The sequence below is a fragment of the Salvelinus fontinalis genome, chromosome 1 (assembly GCF_029448725.1).
Source record: "Salvelinus fontinalis isolate EN_2023a chromosome 1, ASM2944872v1, whole genome shotgun sequence".
In the NCBI taxonomy this organism is placed as follows: domain Eukaryota; kingdom Metazoa; phylum Chordata; class Actinopteri; order Salmoniformes; family Salmonidae; genus Salvelinus; species Salvelinus fontinalis.
The window spans coordinates 73,534,901-73,555,324 of NC_074665.1; the positions used below are offsets into that span (position 1 = coordinate 73,534,901).

The following is a 20,424-nucleotide window of genomic DNA, read 5'->3' on the forward strand; positions in this document are numbered from 1 at the left end:
GATTTTTTAAATTTTTATAAGATAAGTGTAATGCTAGCTAGCAACTTACCTTGGCTCCTTGCTGCATTCGCGTAACTGGTGGTCAGCCTGCCACACAGTTTCCGCCTGGAATGCGATATAATTTTAGTCCAAAAATGCAGATTACCGATTGTTATGAAAATGTGAAATCGGCCCTAATTAATCGGTATGGCCAACTAATCGGTCGACCTCTAATGCTGTGGGGATGTTTTTCATCGGCACGGACTGGGAAACTGGTCAGAATTGAAGGAATGATGGATGATGCTAAATACAAGGAAATTCTTGAGGGAAACCTGTTTCAGTTTTCCAGAGATGTGAGACTGGGACTGCTAAAGCAACACTCGAGTGGCTTAAGGGGAAACATTTAAATGTATTGGAATGGCCTAGTCAAAGCCCAGACCTCAATCCAATTGAGAATCTGTGGTATGACTAAAATATTGCTGTACACCAGTGGAACCCATCTAACTTGAAGGAGCTGGAGCAGTTTTGCCTTGAAGAATGGGCAAAAATCCCACTGGCTAGATGTGCCAAGCTTATAGAGACATACCCCAAGAGACTTGCAGCTGTAATTGCTGTAAAAGGTGGCTCTACAAAGTATTGACTTTTTGGGTGGGGGGGTGAATAGTTATGCATGCTCAAGTTTTCTGTTTTTTTGTTGTCTTGTTTCACAAAAAAAAAATATGTTGCATCTTTGAAGTGGTAGGCATGTTGTGTAAATCAAATGATACAAACCCCCAAAAATCTATTTTAATTCCAGGTTGTAAGGCAACAAAATAAGAAAAATGCCAAGGGGGGTAAATACTTTCGCAAGCTGCTGTAGGCCGGTTACCTTAGTGTACTTGGGCACAGGGACTATGTTGGTCTGCTTGAAACATTTTGGTATTACAGACTCCGACAGGGAGAGGTTGAATATGTCAGTGAAGACACTTGCCAGTTGGTCAGCGCATATAGTTGCAGGTGTTTAAGGACTTGCACTGTGATGTTTCTGTGTCATTGCAGGTGTTTAAAGACTTGGGCTGTGATATCCTGGAGGCAGCGTTTGATGGTTATAACGCCTGTGTGTTCGCCTATGGACAAACGGGATCAGGGAAGTCTCATACTATGATGGGAAGCCCAGTAAGTCACTTTTGAGAAGCCATGATAATATGCACTATTGTTGATTCACTCCGGTCACAGAGCTGTTTGTTGAGTTAGTGTTTGTGCCACAGAGATCCTATTAAATAATATGCAGTTCTATGTAGTGTTGCCTTCAATTATTTCAATTCAATCAATTCTGTAAGAAACCCTTAAGTTCCAATTTTCCTAATTTAAAACACTTTCTTCCTGAATGAACCATTTCTATCCATTTTTTAAATATCTCTCTCTAACTGGATCCTGGACTTCCTGACAGGCCGCCCCCAGGTTGTAAGGGTAGGCAACAACACATACGCCACTCTGATCTTTAACACGGGGGCCCCTCAGGGGTGTGTGCTCAGTCTCCTCCTGTACTCCCTGTTCTCCCTGTTCACTCATGACTGCATGGCCAGACACAACTCCAACACAATCAAGTTTTCTAATGACACTACAGTGGTAGGCCTGATAGCTTATAGGGAGGAGGTCAGAGCCCTGGCTGTGTGGTGCCAGGACAACAACCTCTCCCTCATCGTGGTCAAGACAAAGGAGATGATTATGGAATACATGAAAAGAGGACCGAGCACGTCCCCATTCTCATCGACGGGGCTGTAGTGGAGCTTCAAGTTCCTTGGTGTTCACATCACCAACATACTATCATGGTCCAAGCACACACAGAGAGTTGTGAAGAGGGCACGGCAAAGCATATTTCCCCTCAGGAGACTGAAAAGATATGGCATGGGCCCCCAGATCCTCAAAAGGTTTGACAGCTGCACCATCGAGTGCATCCTGACCGGTTGCATCACTGCCTGGTATGGCAACTGCTCAGCCTCTGACCGCACGACACTACAGAGGGTAGTATGTACAGCTCAGTATCTTACTGGGGCCAAGCTTCCTGCCATCCAGGACCTCTATACCAGGCTGTGTCCGAGGAAGGCCCTAAACATTGTCAGACTCCAGCCACCCTTGTCATGGACTGTTCTCTCTGCTACTGCATGGCAAGCGGTACCAGAGCGCCACGTCTAGGTCCAAGAGGCTTCTACCCCAAGCCATAAGACTCCTGAACGGCTAATCAAAGGGCTACCCAGACCCCTCTTTTACGCTGCTGCTACTCTATTTATTTGCTATGCATAGTCACTTTAACTCTACCTAAATGTACATATTACTTCGACTAACTAAAGCCTCACTATTGTTATTTTACTGCTGCTGTTAAATATTTGTTACTCTTATTTTCAATGTTACTTTTTTTTCTTCTTAATAAAGCATTGTTGGTTAAGGGCTTGTAAGTAAGCATGTCACTTTAAGGTCTACACCTGTTGAATTCGGAGCATGTGACATAAAATTTGATTTGTTTCTCTCCACTAATCAGAAAATGTGATGAGTGGAGCCGTCTGAGTCCTGTCCATTTACTGTCTCTCTCCCATATCTCTTTTTGCACAGGAAACACTCAGTACACAAATTCAGACCGTCTGAGGCTAATGAGTTTTCTGCTTGTCTAACCACCAGGAGACTTTTATACAAGGTCAACAGCACCATACAGAGCTGCTGTCAACATGTAGGATAATCATACAGGGCTGTTAATAACATTATTCACTATCTGCTGTGTGTGCTAATTAGAAACAAGGACAGGACATCACAAATCAGAGTGGACCGACGTGCTGTTACGCCTCAGTGACGCTAACTCCACATTAGATGCCCTGGCTGGCTGGCTAGTTGGTATTTGTAGGCTGTTAAAGCAGTTGCCTGAATGGATGAGTCAGTGTGTGTGTACAGGACAGAAGAGGAGGTGGAATATAGGAAACGTTTTACCACACACAGCCTCTAATGGTGATCAGGGATAGTACTAAGGTTAATCAAATACAGTTTTCATTTATTTATAATAAATGTAAATAATTCTGAAGGGCTTTATTATATAATTACAGTATGTATGTTTAGCAAATATAAATGTAAGTCCTCTCATACTTTCTACTGTTGCAGGGAGATAAAGGTCTGATTCCACGGATGTGTGAAGGCCTGTTCTGTCAGATATCAGAGGAGAGCCAGGGGGATGGGGCCTCCTTCCGCACAGAGGTCAGGTAAGAGTCAGCACTGCTGAGCAACAAACAGCAACCAGGATGCTGTCACGGAACATTTTATGGCGACGCAAGAGATGGCTACAAGGTACAGATTTCCTCTGGGGGACCAGTAGCAGTTTAAATACGTCTGGCAGACACCGTGGTCCAACGGTCTTGGCTGGAGGGCATATTAATTTAGCTCCTATCTAACAAGTAACTAATTACCTTAAAGTGAGGAATGGACAATGTGCGGCCATCTCTGTGGGTTTTTGCTGCGTTTACCTGGCTAGACTTTTAGCCAGTAGTGCAGATAAGAACAATATGTGGAGGATGCCCCAACTGGAAGTCTGAGGGACAATAGCTAGCTATCCGCTAGCTGAATTAATTGCTTAACCCCATAGAGGAGTGATAGCTGTTCTGACTGCCAATCCTCATAGGAGCTGAGCTAATTGCTACAGTAGCTGACCTGACTGGCAAGCCTTAAGCTTCTGCCTTAATAGACTTCTTCCCATTGTGAATGATTGAGGAGTACAGAGTGCATACAGTATGTCTGTATGCCAATGAGCATAAAGAAATGCTATAATTTAATATCTCCTGTCAGTAATAATTATTTAGGCTTTTATGACTAAATAAAAACATTTCCCCAGACACTGTCAGAATAAATGGGTTGTGAGAACTATTGTAATTCAATAAATATAATCTAGGTGTTTTAAAATGTTCTCAGGTGGAAGTTGTTTCAGCTTTCATTTGTGTACTCACAGAGAAATCATTGTGAGCATTAAAGTAGGCAGGTCGTTGACTCGAGTTTTCCAAACAACTGAGCAATAATATTCACTGTCATTTCCTCTCGCTAACAAACGAACAGAATCTCTGTTCAGGCTGTGAATATTATTTGCTCTGAAGTTAGTGTCTCTTTAATCTCTGTCAGTACAACAATCGATGAGAAAAAATCATGGATTTTAATGTGTTTTTCTGACATGGTTTAATTGGGTAATTTGTTAACTGAGAGCTGAAAATGAGCTTAAAAATACCATTTATGTCAGTGGATGATTTGGATCTAGTGATAAGTTGTGTCGATATTATTCTTATGGTTGAATGAAAGCAGCCATGTCAGTGTGACAGACATCAGGAAATGGAGTAGCTTTCTAACGTCTTCACAGACTGACGTAATTCTCTGAGGTGTGATAGTGGAATGAAGACAAGTAGTTTTAACCACAAATGGCAACCTCTTTAGAGCATGTAGCTACTGAAGTAAGCTTTCGGTAGATTGTTCTGCAGCCCGACGATGGTGACGTGAAATGTTCAATGTGTTTTTCTGTTAGTTACCTGGAGATCTATAACGAGCGTGTGCAGGATCTTCTCACGACTAAGAAGAGCCCAGAGAACAGGTCAGGACTCAAGGTCAGAGAACACCCCAAGGATGGGCCGTATGTGGAGGGTAAGACTTCCTCTCTCACAACCATACTATCGCATTGATTAAGAACAGACCAGTGGTATAATCTTAATGTTGACAAGCATATACATACAATGAATAGAGAGGGCACCTCCAGTCAAGTCAATGATGGCATAATGGGTGGACTGGCAGCCATTTTGAGTATAGGAAGTAAAAGCTGAAAGTGTACCCTTCAATTTGTGCTGTAATTTGTTGAGTCAACTCAACTGACACTACAAAAATACATTCCATTCTAAATTACCATTGCAATCCAGCATCAGTTGATAGAACATTTCAAAATACCATGGACATGATTGCATCACAATACCAGGCAGCCATTACGAGTATACCCATGACTTTACCAGTCAAATTACCAGGGTTAGAGCTTCCAAGACTATTCTATTCATTATATTACCCTTTACAGACAGAATGCCGGTACAGTGACGTGTCGATAGAAACAATTCATAACCTTTAAGACAATTTAAAAAAAGTTCTGCATCAGAAACATCTGTACTTTTTCAGACAGTAGAATTCTGCTCTGGCATAGAATGTTTTGTATGTTTCCCTGACCACAATAGACACCGCTGATTTTTACTGCAGTGTAATTTTTTATGGTATGGTAGCTAGATGTTTTATTTCTACAAAATGTCTTGGTAAGTCACAGTATTTAATTAACTTTAACATCCCTTTTTTTAGGAGAGTGGTCTGAGTGCTGGCAGCTGGAGATGATTTAATTGACAGTTCTGGTGATGGACGTTAGTCCCACTTCAGAAGCGGCATTCCTTTACAGACAAGTAAAATGGCTGTTCAGTGGCGCTTCGAAACAATCTCCAGAGGTTTCATGGCAGGCATTTAAAGTCTGAAAAGGGTATATTTCTGTTGACAAGGCTCCTTTCTCTAGTGAGATTCTCCTACTGGTCTGGGCCGTAGACAGACATGATGCTAACCAACACAGACAGGTCATAGTGGCTAACAGGATCTGAGCATGTCAGCATATGTGATGTGTCAGGTGTGATTCTCCTTGGTGTGTGTGTGTTCAGACCTGTCGAAGCACCTGGTTCAGAACTACAGGGATATAGAGAAGCTGTTGCATGCTGGGAAAGCCAGACGCACCACGTCGAGCACGGGCATGAATGATGTTAGCAGCCGCTCGCACGCCATCTTCACCATCAACTTCACACAGGTACACACACACACTGTCGGTGACCAAGTGTTCAGTACATATATTTTGATTAATATAACAATATATTCTACTTTTATCCAAAGCATCTCACTGTACATTGAGTCATAAAAATGTTTCTCTGTGTCACTGTGTGATCCCTGTAGGTAATTGAACCCACAACCATGCTTCCAACCTTATCAAGTGGTGTGTGTGTGGTTGACACTTTTGTATTTGTAAATACATTATCTTCTAGCCTTAGGGTGCAACCGAAGACCAGCCCTCAAGAGCCAGTTAGTCCATTTATTGAGTAAATTTGTCCAATATTAGTATCGAACATGTTTGCTTTGAGCCACATCCAGCTATACATGTTAAGTAGCACAGTATTGATTGTTAGCTCCCCTCTGTTAAATGGATGGTTTGCTTTGGATCTTTCTCTCCCTCCCTTCATCCATTCCCATGGATAACAGCTCTGAGTATATGTACCCATCTCCAGGCTCGTTTTGATGCAGAGCTGCCATGTGAGATGGTGAGTAAGATCCACCTGGTAGATTTGGCGGGCAGTGAAAGGGCTGACGCAACGTGCGCCACCGGTGCCAGGCTGAAGGAAGGAGCCAACATCAACAAGTCCCTGGTCACACTGGGCATTGTCATCTCTGCTCTTGGTAAATGATGCTTAGTACACACACACACACCAGGATTTCTGTTAGCCGATTACAAAGAAAGAAAAAAAATGTAAAGCCAATAAATAAAATAGCTGCTGGTCAATTGTCCGGGAGAAGAAAAACAATCGAATTGCAAAATGATGCTTTTTAGCCTATTCATTTTGGAAATTCTAGTCGATGGAAATGCATATCACTGTTCATGCTTATCAGTCTATAGGTTAATTTGCATAATTTCGTGGAATTAAATTGTTTTGCGTGTGAAGTATATTCGTTATGGATCTTATTTATCACACGGGTACAGGATACAGAGCCTTTGAGTGGAGAATCTGTCAGACAGCCCGAGAGCAGCTGCTACAGCATCTCAAACTGCATGCGTAGGCAACGCAAGTCAGGCTTCATCAGCGCGTCACACACCACTAATGAGCAGTATGCATTTTGAAAACATATACTTAATTATTTTGAAACCTGAACGTTTTACTACATGTTATGAGGCATGTCTTGCTTCATAGAAGCCTAGCCAAAACCAGACCATATCCGTGGAGGCAATTATTTTATATAAACCTTCTTTCATTGTCCAGTATCCAAAGGCACAATCCTAGTCATATTAGCAACCTATGTTAGTTGTTGCATATTTGATCTCCCCTCTTTCTAAATGCCCACAAAAAAATGCAGCAGATCAGAACGTTTGGCTTAAAATGTTGATTCACTATTGTTTCTTCACACAGCAATATTTTAACCTCTGTCATATGAAACCGCATTGCTGAGCTTTTGAAAATTGCATTATGGAACGAAGATTCACCTGTAGCCTACTGCCTTGTGCACATTGCTGAGCTTATTATGTGAAGAAACAATAGTGTATCAACATATTAAGCTAAACAGATCAGATAAATTATTTAAAGTTTTTTTTTAAATTACTTTTTGCACATTTTCCTCCCCAATTTCGTGATATCCAATTGGTAGTTACAGTCCTGTCCTATCGCTGCAACTCCCGTACGGACTCGGGAGAGGCGAAGGTCGAGAGCCATGGGTCCTCCAAAACAAGACCCTGCCAAGCCACACTGCTTCTTGACACACTACTTGCTTAACCCGGAAGCCAGCCGCACCAATGTGTTGGAGGATACACTGTACAACTGGCGACCGAAGTCCATTTACAGGCTCCCGGCCCACCACAAGGAGTTGCTAGAGTGTGATGGAACAAGGACATGCTGGCCAAACCCTTCCATAACCAGGATGACGCTGGGCCAATTGTCCACCGCCTCATGGGTCTCCCGGTCATGGCCGGTTGTCTGTAGTGGTGCCTCAAGCACTGCAATGCAGTGCCTTATACCGCTGCACCACTCGGGAGGTGGAATTACCATATCGCATTTAGAATTTCTAACGACTGTTGGTGGATGCACTAATCATGTTACGCACCCAATGCATATGGGTCCGGTACGTTTCTCAATGTCCATTTTAAATTAAAATTCTACAGTTCAAATGTCCAGTGCCACAAACCCTGACACAGACATGGTACACACACGTGCCACACCACATGCCTGATGCCAACCATGACACAACAACTTACTCATTTTAGACTCAGTAAGGCTATTAATAAGTTAATAACACCAATTAGACTCTGGATAAGGATTCATTTTTTTAAATCAGTCTGCTGCACAAGTGGTAGCTACATGTACCTATGATTCCATTTCTATCTGTCCAGTTTTGTGGCACATTCTTACATGCTTTTGTAGTTGGTTTTGGAGAGGATGTTTTTGTGTAATTTTCTATTTCAGTGTTGTGTGTGTCTCTACATGGAGGAGGAGTTGGAGGGGTTACCAAGAGGAAAAAGCAGCTCTTTGTCCCCCTATAAAGACTCTGTCCTAACCCCTCTTTCTGTCTGTGTGTGTCCTCCTAGATGATATAATTGGAGCATTAGGGAGTAAGTGAAGGCTCTCAGTCCTAGACCATGGGAAGATGAGGAAGCAGCTGTTTATCCCCTACAGAGACTGTTCTGACCAGGCTTTTTCTCTATCTCTCTTGGTCTCTCGCTCTGTGTCTGTGTGTGGCTGGAGGAGGAGATGGAGGGGGCTCCCACAAGGGAAAAAGGAAGAAGCAGCACTTCATCCCCTACAGAGATTCTGTTCTGACCTGGCTCCTGAAAGACAGCCTAGGAGGAAACTCCAAGACCATCATGATTGCAAGTATGTTTGATCTTAGTCAGTTGTATTCAAATTGGGGTCACAATCCTATATTTATAAAAATAAGAGTACATATTATAATGGACAATATACAGACTTTTTGAGAAGAATACATAGAAAAATAACATTTTGAGTAAATATAATTATTGGATGACTTGATTTTGATGAGATGAAAATGAATTGAAGGTTATTTCTTGTTGATGTAAAAATAGAAATGTACTGATTTTAAAGGTTGCCATTAGATTAAGGGTTGAGGTTGTGAAATAAATGGTGTCCCTACTGAAAAAGTTTGAATACCACTGATCTAATTCCTACCTCTGACACTACACAGTGTAACACATTCTTTGTTCCCTCCACCAAGCAGTTAAGCGATGCCTATACATGTTTATAAGGTGGAACTAGTAATGTAACCTATTTGGTGGGGAATTTTCATACTATTCCTTTGGGTATTACTGTTTAGCACAGCTGCTGATTTTAAATACAGGCTCGAGTTAAAGTTATCCTTCTTTGCGACGGATTTACGTTATATGGATTTTTACAATTTAATTTAGTATTTTTGGGGGGGAGATGTATATTAAATATGAAATCAATATTGAAAAGGACTGGAATTAGTCAACTATCATTTAATACATGATGGTTCTGACTTTTTTTTTTACATTCGTCGTGCCGGAATTCCAGAACTCCTGACCGTTGATATTTCAACTGTGTAAATATTCCAGAATAAATAGTGAAATTAATGAATTTTTTATGTTTAAAATATGTCATATATGAAACCTCAGGACACCAAATGTCAATTGTAATCAGACAAATGTATTGATTGATCCAGAATAAGACAATATTGTATTTTCGGCTTGTAAGACAGTAGTTGCCTGCCCAGCTAATGCCTGACCCAAACTACGCCTAAACTATATTGAAACTAAATTTGCACACATATTAGATGTAACCTAAAGACAAGATTAAATTGACAAAAGTCTGATGGGTATAAAATTGTCTTAATATCATTTAAAGAAAATAAAAATCTATGACCTTCCTAAACAAAATATTAATTAATTTCTTTGTGATATATTTTAAATGGATTTATTAGACTGGTCTATTGTTACTTGTGGACGCCTGGCTATTTTACTGTTAATATGCATACAGTCATTTTGAGGTAGAAATACAAAGTTTTTGTACTTTTGGGGTATTTATCTCAAAGTACTACTAAAATACACATATTTAGGAAAAGTCAGGGACAGGTATGTTTAAGGTTTTATTGAAATGAAGTTATTAAAATGACTAAATTGAAAACGGTCAGATTTTCGTGGTATTTCTACTGTTAACTTGGCCGCAGACAGTCGATCGTCTTACGTTTCAGTCATGGGATTATCATTTGCTTTAACTCCTGTACAGGGGATTTTTAGTAAGAGATGTGTTCCTGTCAATGTTCCCGCCCAGCTCTTTCTCCCGCTGACGTGAACTACAGTGAGACACTGAGCACGCTGCACTACGCTAACCGAGCTAAGAACATCGTCAACAAGCCCACAGTCAACGAGGACAGCAGTGTTACAGTCATCAGAAAACTGCAGGAGGAGATTGTCAGACTGAAAGGTCTAGTGGAGAAGAACAACCAGGTAGATGGGGAGGGTGGGTGTATGTGTTAAAGCATTTGGCTAATATCTGTACATGTGACTCTCCAGCAAAGCAACCAGGTGTGTGTGTGTGTGTGTGTGTGTGTGTGAGATTATGTAAGGGTATGTTGAAGTACAATGCTCATACGGTATGGCCTCTCTCGCCAGGCTCACCTTTCTCCTCAGGATCTCTCCAAGACACTGAAGGTGGAGGAGAAACTTCACAAGAATGAGGTCAAAGTGAGTGCACTCTTCAGGACTACAGGAAGTGTTCCTGGGTTGACCTGTGTATGTTTCTCAGTGTGACTCCTAAGGTCTGGGTTCTATTCCTGCTGGGATCGCCATACACATTCTAAAGCTGGATGCATTCACTGTAGCCTATAGCCTATCACTGTAGCCCGTGTCTGCCAGTACCTAGTGGAATGTACTGAATGTGTTTCTCTGCAAATATGAAAAGTTGTATGTCAATGTTTTGTGACTACAGATCTGTTCTCAACAGTTCTCTCAACAACTGGAAATGCATAAGTTTAGCTTTTTTAATTAATTAGAAAATCAACAGTTATTTCTGGTTGTTAAAGTTAGACAGCTAACTCATTGATCCTGCGTTGTAGTAAACTCTTCTGTGCTCTCCCACAGGTGTTAGAACTGACCAGGGAGTGGACCAACAAGTGGGGGGAGGCCCAGAACATTCTCAAGGTACGCTAATATGTCATTTTTTAAATATATTTTTTTACAATTTATTTGACAATTGAAAAATCCTACAACCACACCTGTGGACACAATGGATTTCAAATGATGATGACCAAGTTAAACACATTTCCATTGTGGCCCTCTTAACAATTATGGAGATTAATAAAACAAAATTGATAATGCCATTGTAGCTTTTTTTTTTTTTTTGGTGGAAGGAGTATGCCCACTCATGGTGAAGACTGGTGTTTCTGCTGGTAACTCACTTGAGTTTGATGATAGTGATGCCAGATGGTGGCGATGCAGTTGGCAATCCTTCCTCTGTTACTGTTTTGGATCTAAACCTACGTACAACATTTTCTCTCACACAATTTTGGCTAGATGAGATATGCTCTCTCTCACTCATCCCCATCGCTGGCATATTGGCTGACTCATAGGTCAGCAACAAAGGCTCTCCACTAGATAGATTATATCATGTTCTCATTTTCTTACATCTGGGGTATGCTGGAATGTAGAATTAGTCTTGGCTGCTGGAATGTCAGTCACTGTGTAAACCTAGTGAACAATAAGACATTTGAACCTTTTCTTTCACTGGCTCTGTCATCTTGTCTCCATTTGTGTGATTATCGGTCACACTTTCTCAGACACATGCGCGTGCGTACACTTCTCCCAGTAGATCAGTCGAACAGATGGCTGTGTGTCAGTGTCTGAGGTTTGGGCTCCGTCTGACCGTCTATCTAGATCCACGGCTCCCTCAGAAGGCCATAGGCGTTTGACATGTATAAGCACTATTTATCTTTTAGGCTGTATCCCAAATGAAACCTATTCTCTTTATAGTGTACTACTTTTGGTCAAAAGTAGTGCACTACATGGGGTAACATTTGGGACTTACGCTTAGTCTTGGCTGCCTGGCTTCTCATCTCACACAATTCTGTTGCTAGAATCATCTCTTGTTTGTGTGGCAGCCAAATAAGATTACAAAAAAGTTCTTAAATATCCAGGGACCAATTTGCTGTTGGTTCTGTCAACTCGGAACCTCTATCCCAAATGGCACCCTATTCCCTCTATAGGGCTCTGGTCAAAAGTAGTGCACTGTATAGGGAATAGGGTGCCATTTGGGACGTGGTAACAGAGGCTCAGCGGGCGTCATAGTGCTGTCTGGTGTATGGAAATGAGTTGGTTGATACTCGGCACAGTATAATCACTTGATGTAGCAGGACTTTGGTGGAGTGTATTCTAGTTTTCCAGCAAATGAACATTTTGTTTTCTGCTTATTAGTTCTTCTGTCGTGGAGTGATTAGCTAGCTATGCTGATTATGAACTAAATAATGTTGCTTGGAAAGAAGAACCAAATTGTTTGGAAATTAAAGTTGGGGTATTTTGTAAGTAAACTTTGTTTGAAGGATTTTGCAAGATTGTTATAATACAATTGCACTAAGCAGACTGGCCACTTGATTTAATACTAGAACTTGCTCGTCCATGTACCCTTTTGTCTTCTTAACGATCAGCCCTTCGATTGGGTCTGTTACCTTACCCACTTCAATCAGTGTAGATAAAGGGGAGGAGACAGGTTAAAGAATCATTTTTAAGCCTTGAGACAATTGAGACATGGATTGTGTATCTGTGCCATTAAGAGGTTGAATGGGAAAGACAAAATATTTAAGTGCCTTTGAACAGGGTATGGTAGTAGGTGCCAGGCACACCGGTTTGTGTCCAGAACTGCAACGTTGCTCGGTTTTTCATGCTCAACAGTTTCCTGTGTTTATCAAGAATGGTGTGTATCAAGAATGGTCCACCACCCAAAGGACATAAAAATCAAGCAGCAGTAAAATAACAATAGCGAGACTATACACAGGGGGGTACCAGTACAGAGTCAATGTGCGGAGGCACCGGTTAGTTGAGGTAATATGTACATGTAGGTAGAGTTATTAAAGTGGCTATGCATAGATAATAACAGAGAGTAGCAGCGGTATAAAAAGGGGGGGGGGGGGGGGGGGGGCAATGCAAATAGTCTTGGTAGCCATTTTAATTAGATGTTCAGGAGTCGTATGGATTGGGGGTAGAAGCTGTTCAGAAGCCTCTTGGACCTAGACCTGGCGCTCCGGTACCGCTTGCCATGCGGTAGCAGAAAGAACAGTATGACTAAGGTGGCTGGAGCCTTTGACAATTTTTAGGACCTTCCTCAGGTGAACAGGTCCTGGATGGCAGGAAGCTTGATCCTAGTGGTGTACTGGGCTGTACGCACTACCCCCTGTAGTGCCTTGTGGTCAGAGGCCGAGCAGTTGCCATACCAGGCAGTGATGCAACCAGTCGGGATGCTCTTGATGGTGCAGCTGTAGAACCTTTTGAGGACCAATACCAAATCCTGCCAACTTGACACAACAGTGGGAAACATTGGAGTGAACATGGGCCAGCATCCCTGTGGAATGCTTTCGACACCTTGTAGAGTCCATGCCCCGACGAATTGAGGACAAAAGGGGAGGAGGGGGGCTGTGCAACTAAATTTTAGGAAGATGTTCCTAATGTTTGATATACTCAGTGTATATACACAACCGGTCTAAAGTTTTTTTAGAACACCTACTCATTCAAGGGTTTTTCTTTATTTTGACTATTTTCTTCATTGCAGAATAATAGTGAAGACATCAAAACTGTAAAATTACACATATGGAATCATGTAGTAACCAAAAAGTGTTAAATCAAAGGAGCCACCCTTTGCCTTGATGACAGCTTTGCACACTCTTGGCATTCTCTCAACCAGCTTCAGCAGGAATGGTTTCCAACAGTCTTTAAGGAATTCCCACATATGCTGAGCACTTTTCATTCAATCTGCGGCCCGACTCATCCCAAACCATCTCAATTTGGTGGAGGCCAGGTCATCTGATGCAGCACTCCATCACTCTCCTTGGTAAAATAGCCCTTACACAGCCTGGAGGTGTGTTGGGTCATTGTGCTGTTGAAAAACAAATGATAGTCCCACTAAGAACAAACCATATGGGATGGTGTATCGCTGCAGAATGCTGTGGAAGCCATGCTGGTTAAGTGTGCCTTGAAGTCAAAATAAATCAGACCGTGTCACCAGCAAAGCACCCCCACATCATAACACCTCTTCGTCCATGCTTCACGGTGGGACATGCGGAGATCATCCGTTCACCCACACCGCGTCTCACAAAGACACGGCAGTTGGGATCAAAAATCTCCAATTTGGACTCCAGACCAAAGGATACATTTTCCACAGGTCTAATGTCCATTGCTCATGTTTCTTGGCCAAAGCAAGTGTCTTCTTCTTATTGGTGTCTTTTAGTAGTGATTTCTTTGCAGCAATTCGACCATGAGGGCCTGATTCACGCAGTCTCTGAACAGTTGATGTGTCTGTTACTTGAACTCTGAAGCATTTATTTGGGCTGTAATTTCTCGGGCTGATAACTCTTATCGTCTGCAGCAGAGGTAACTTTGGGTCAGCCTCCCGGGTGGCGCAGTGGTCTAGGGCACTGCATCGCAGTGCTAACTGCGCCACCAGAGTCTCTGGTTTCGCGCCCAGGCTCTGTCGCAGCCGGCCGCGACCTGGAGGTCCAGGGGGCGACGCACAATTGGCATAGCGTCGTCCGGGGTAGGGAGGGTTTGGCCGGTAGGGATATCCTTGTCTCATCGCGCTCCAGCGACTCCTGTGGCGGGCCGGGCGCAGTGCGCGCCAACCAAGGGGGCCAGGTACACGGTGTTTCCTCCGACACATTGGTGCGGCTGGCTTCTGGGTTGGAGGCGCGCTGTGTTAAGAAGCAGTACGGCTGGTTGGGTTGTGCTTCGGAGGACGCATGGCTTTCGACCTTCGTCTCTCCCGAGCCCGTACGGGAGTTGTAGCGAAGAGACAAGGTAGTAATTACTAGCGATTGGATACCACGAAAATTGGGGAGAAAATGGGATAAAAAAAAAAAAAAAAAAACTTTGGGTCTTCCATTCCTGTGGGGTCCTCGTGAGAGCCTGTTTCATCATAGCACTTGAAAAAACTTTCAAAGTTCTTGAAATGTTCCATATTGACTGAACTTCATGTCATAAAGTACTGATGGACTGTCGTTCTTCACTTAATTGAGCTGTTCTTGCCATAATATGGACTTAGAGCTATTTTGTAAAAGACTATCTTCTGCATACCACCCCTACCTTGTCACAACGCAACTGGTTGGCTCAAATGCATTATATTCCACAGATGAACTTTTAGCAAGGGGGGTTACTTTGAAGAATCTTAAATATATTTTGACTGGTTTAACCCTTTTTTTGGTTACTACATGAATCCATATGTGTTATTTCATAGTTTTGATGTCTTCACTATTATTCTACAATGTAGACTGTATGTATGTCTTTATACTGGAATACTTATAAATGGTCATAAAGCAACCCAATATGGAGTTGCAGGTTTTCCTACATTCCTACATTCCAGTTGCCTGTTTACGAAACAGTCTAACCAGCATTACCCTCTCTTCCTCATTCCGTCCCATGTAACTGCTTCTTATAGTTCCTGTATCCTACCAGCTGGTGTCAGTGTTGCTCTGCTGAACCTCAACATGGCCTTGCTATTTAATTTTCCAGCTATTTAGCTTAAATGGCATCCAGCTGACATTATAGCTGCTTAAATGGTCCTGAAGTCAACATCTGACACTGGGAGAAGAGTGAGGGAGAGAAGGGGAAACTCATCAGACATGCCTAATCGCTTACTCGCTCTACATCCCATATGGCTCTTCAGTGTGCCAGAGAGAATTTCCCCCTTCACACTTAAGCGTGCCAGCCCAGAGTTTAGTTGATGCTACTCAGGCCCAAGGAAAGAGTTAGTTGATGTTCACTTCAGCTTCACAGAGATGACAGGTTTTGAGGCAAAAGTTGGATAAAGCGTTCTAGGGGGTGGGGAAAACACAGGTCGCGCAGCCACTCCATTTGAATCTCAATTGCATTTCCATGATTCCTCTCGTCTCCTGCTCAAAACCCATTGGATGAGAAGTTCAGAGGGGAGAGACCTCTGACCTTCTCAATCAATGGGTTTTGATAAGGTGAGGAATCAAGGAAAAGCAGTTGAGTTTCTCACATGGACTTGGCCCAGCTGAGACGAGTTGAAAATGACTCGATTTACTTTCACATTGAAATTGGTTCCACTTCTCAAGTAGGTCTTGTTCAGGCCTTCAGTTTTCCTACAGTGTCTACATGGACTAGTCCTAGATGGTGGTGTTTGTTCCCCACGTAAGACAGCAGGGTCATACTCTAAGGCTTGAAAATATTGGGTATAAACCAGTGGAGGCTCCTCAGAGGAGGAAGGCGAGGGCCATTTTCAGTGAATTTCATAAAACAAAAAATAATGGAACATTAAATGTTATCCTTTTTAGATACAACTATACTACATATATTCACGTCACCAAATAATCGATTAAAACAGGTCTATCCTCAGCAGCACTCAAAATTAAGGAAAAGCGAGAACATTGCTTGCTATATATATACACTGCTCAAAAAAATAAAGGGAACACTAAAATAACACATCCTAGATCTGAATGAATGAAATATTCTTATTAAATGCTTTTTTCTTTACATAGTTGAATGTGCTGACAACAAAATCACACAACTATCAATGGAAATCAAATTTATCAACCCATGGAGGTCTGGATTTGGAGTCACACTCAAAATTAAAGTGGAAAAGCACACTACAGGCTGATCCAACTTTGATGTAATGTCCTTAAAACAAGTCAAAATGAGGCTCAGTAGTGTGTGTGGCCTCCACGTGTCTGTTTGACCTCCCTACAACGCCTGGGCATGCTCCTGATGAGGTGGCGGATGGTCTCCTGAGGGATCTCCTCCCAGACCTAGACTAAAGCATCCGCCAACTCCTGGACAGTCTGTGGTGTGGCGTTGGTGGATGGAGTGAGACATGATGTCCCAGATGTGCTCAATTGGATTCAGGTCTGGGGAACGGGCGGGCCAGTCCATAGCATCAATGCCTTCCTCTTGCAGGAACTGCTGGCACACTCCAGCCACATGAGGTCTAGCATTGTCTTGCATTTGGAGGAACCCAGGGCCAACCGCACCAGCATATGGTCTCACAAGGGGTCTGAGGATCTCATCTCGGTACCTAATGGCAGTCAGGCTACCTCTGGCGAGCACATGGAGGGCTGTGTGGCCCCCCAAAGAAATGCCACCCCACACCATGACTGACCCACCGCCAAACCGGTCATGCTGGAGGATGTTGCAGGCAGCAGAACGTTCTCCACGGCGTCTCCAGGCTCTGTCACGTCTGTCACATGTGCTCAGTGTGAACCTGCTTTCATCTGTGAAGAGCACAGGGCGCCAGTGGCGAATTTGCCAATCTTGGTGTTCTCTGGCAAATGCCAAACGTCCTGCACGGTGTTGGGCTGTAAGCCCAACCCCCACCTGTGGACGTCGGGCCCTCATACCACCCTCATGGAGTCTGTTTCTGACCGTTTGAGCAGACACATGCACATTTTTGGCCTGCTGGAGGTCATTTTGCAGGGCTCTGGCAGTGCACCTCCTTGCACAAACCACAAACCACTTCTCAGTTCCTATGCTTCCTGGCTGATGTTTTGGTCACTTTTGAATGCTGGCGGTGCTTTCACTAGTGGTAGCATGAGACGAAGTCTACAACCCACACAAGTGGCTCAGGTAGTGCAGCTCATCCAGGATGGCACATCAATGCGAGCTGTGGTAAGAAGGTTTGCTGTGTCTGTCAGCGTAGTGCCCAGAGCATGGAGGCGCTACCAGGAGACAGGCCAGTACATCAGGAGACGTGGAGGAGGCCGTAGGAGGGCAACAAACCAGCAGCAGGACCGCTACCTCCACCTTTGTCTAAGGAGGAGCACTGCCAGAGCCCTGCAAATTATTTTTATTTGAGGAGTGTATAATTCCTTCTTGCATCTATGCTCGCTCTTCCTTTCCCCTTGTCAACTTCAGTGCACAATACAACAGATGTATCCCAATCATGCACTACTGTGTACAGCAAGCATGTTAGCAGTTACACTGGCGGGCCCCGGTGACAATATATTAGCCAGCTAGCTAACATAGCATCCCTCTTTGTTTGAACCGGGTGTTATGAGTAGGCTTAACTAGCTAGCTGCATTGCTAGCTAAGTGAAAGTTTAAAAAAAATACAAACACATATAGCTAGCTCTCTCTCTCTCTTGCTTCTTAATTCTAGAAGAAATTAATTTGTTAAACTATTCTTTCTCTGAATCAACTTCAAACCACATGTTATGCACTGCAGTGCTAGCTAGTTGTAGCTTGTGCTTTCATTACTAGATTGCTTCTCTGATCCTTCGTTCTCTGCAGGAGCTCTGATAGGTTGGAGAATGTACTCTGGAGTTGTCATAATTACTGGGTATGTCTATGGAAGATGGTGAGAACCATGAGCCTCCTAGGTATTGTATTGAAGTCAATGTACCCAGAGGAGGACAGAAGCTACCTGTCCTCTGGCTACACCATGGTGCTACCTTACAGAGTGTTGCTGATGCTACTTTAGACCTACATTGCCAAACAGTGTGTTTTTAATCAATTATTTAATATAGTGCCATCTAAAAAGGATAACTTCACTGAGGATGGTCCTGTGAGGAGCCTCCACTGATTCTCGCCAAAATATGTATAGTTCTTGAGTGGAACAGCGTCCACCCTCCATTGCACAGTCGAAGGCTGCATGATTTTATTCACTTTTTTAAAACTATAATTTTTTTTGTGCCTTTTTTAAAGTATAAAATTAGCATTTCATTCCATCTGTGGACTGTTTATACAAGGGCTAGACCCTCCTTTTTGACTTGTATATTTGTCTGGCCTACTAATGCTGTTGCCTTTTTTGTTATTTCTTTTTAATTATTTTATTTGCATCCATTATATGTGTGGATGGATTGGTCCCACTAAGAAATTGTTACCATACCTGTCTATACCTCGGAGTTGTGCTTCTTGGTCCTGGTCCTTGGGACCCATCAAACCTCTAATTTGGGTTGGGTGGGGGCCAGGGGAGGGAATATGTGCACCCCTTTGGGTTCCCAGGGCCAGGAGTTGGGAAGCATTTCCCTTCAACAATGTAAAAATGTCTGTGTCTTCTAATGTACACGGCCCATCTGAATGCATACAGTACCAATCAAAAGTTTGGACACACCTACTCATTCCAGGCTTTTTAATTGTTTACTATTTTATACATTGTAGAATAATAGTGAAGACATCAAAACTATGAAATAAGACCTATGGAATCATGTAGTAACCAAAAAAGTGTTAAACAAATCAAAATATATTTATGACTCTTCAAAGTAGAAACTCTGCCTTGATGACAGCTTTGCACACTCTTGGCATTCTCTAAACCAGCTTCAACAGTTGTGTTGTGAAAAGGTAGGGCAATCTTCTGTATACCACCCCTATTTTTTTAAGAGACCAAGTCCATATTATGGCACGAACAGCTCAAATAAGCAAAGAGAAATGACAGTCCATCATTACTTTAAGACATGAAGGTCAGTCAATGATGAACATTTCAAAAAATTTGAAAGTTTCGTCAAGTGCGGTCGCAAAAAACAAGCGCTATGATGAAACGGGTTCTCATGTGGACCGCAACAGGAAAGGAAGACCCAGAGTTACCTCTGCTTAGAGGATAAGTTCATTAAAGTTACCAGCCCAAATAAATGCTTCACAGAATTCAAGTAACAGACACATCTCAACATCAACTGTTCAGAGGAGACTGCGTGAATCAGACCTTCATGGTTGAATTGCTGCAATTAAACCACTACTAAAGGACATCAATAAGATGAAGAGACTTGGACATTAGACCGGTGGAAGTCTGTCCTTTTGGTCTGAGTCAAAATTTGAGATTTTTGGTTCCAACCGTTGTCTTTGAGATACAGAGAAGGCGATGCAAATAGTCTGGGTGGCCATTTGATTAGATGTTCAGGAGTCTTGTGTCTTGGGGGAGGAAGCTGTTTAGAAGCCTCTTGGACCGAGACTTGGCTGGAGTCTTTGACAATTTTTAGGGCCTTCCTCAGACACCGCCTGGTATAAAGGTCCTGGATGGCAGGAAGCTTGACCCCAGTGGTGTACTGTGCCATATGCACTACCCTCTGTAGTGCCTTGCGGTCGGAGCCTGAGCAGTTGCCATGCCAGACAGTGATGCAACCAGTCAGGATGCTCTCGATGGTGCAGCTGTAGAACCTTTTGAGGATCTGAGGACTCATGCCAAATCTTTTCAGTCCTGAGGGGGATTAGGTTTTATCGTGCCCTCTTCACAACAAAACCCTTGAATGAGTAGGTGTGTCAACTTTTGACTGGTACTGCGCGAGCACGCACACACACACACACACACACACACACACACACACACACCACACACACTCTGATATGAAGCCTGGCCATGTTTTTCCATGTTAAACGTTCAGCATGGCACCCTGTGACACCCGGTCTGAAAGGCCACTGTACTGGCAAACGGCAGGCATACTGATGTTGCCATAACGATAAGTGTTTGATGAACAGCTTTATGAATTTGACATTTTGTCTTCT

The 20,424-nt window shown here is 42.9% G+C and overlaps 1 protein-coding gene across 2 annotated transcripts in view; it reads left to right on the forward strand.

Annotated features, from left to right (window-relative positions):
* The window catches only part of LOC129861404 (kinesin-like protein KIF16B), a 71,570-nt gene that overhangs the window by 14,459 nt on the left and 36,687 nt on the right, over positions 1–20,424 (forward strand). The window contains exons 5-13 of one of the 2 annotated variants that reach the window (XM_055932815.1): positions 1,018–1,134; positions 3,106–3,203; positions 4,505–4,620; positions 5,655–5,797; positions 6,270–6,438; positions 8,490–8,618; positions 10,050–10,225; positions 10,391–10,462; positions 10,859–10,918. In XM_055932815.1, the coding sequence (XP_055788790.1) occupies positions 1,018–1,134; positions 3,106–3,203; positions 4,505–4,620; positions 5,655–5,797; positions 6,270–6,438; positions 8,490–8,618; positions 10,050–10,225; positions 10,391–10,462; positions 10,859–10,918 (1,080 nt within the window). The remainder of the gene's footprint in view (positions 1–1,017; positions 1,135–3,105; positions 3,204–4,504; positions 4,621–5,654; positions 5,798–6,269; positions 6,439–8,489; positions 8,619–10,049; positions 10,226–10,390; positions 10,463–10,858; positions 10,919–20,424) is intronic. The other variant, XM_055932811.1, reaches the window with a different exon arrangement.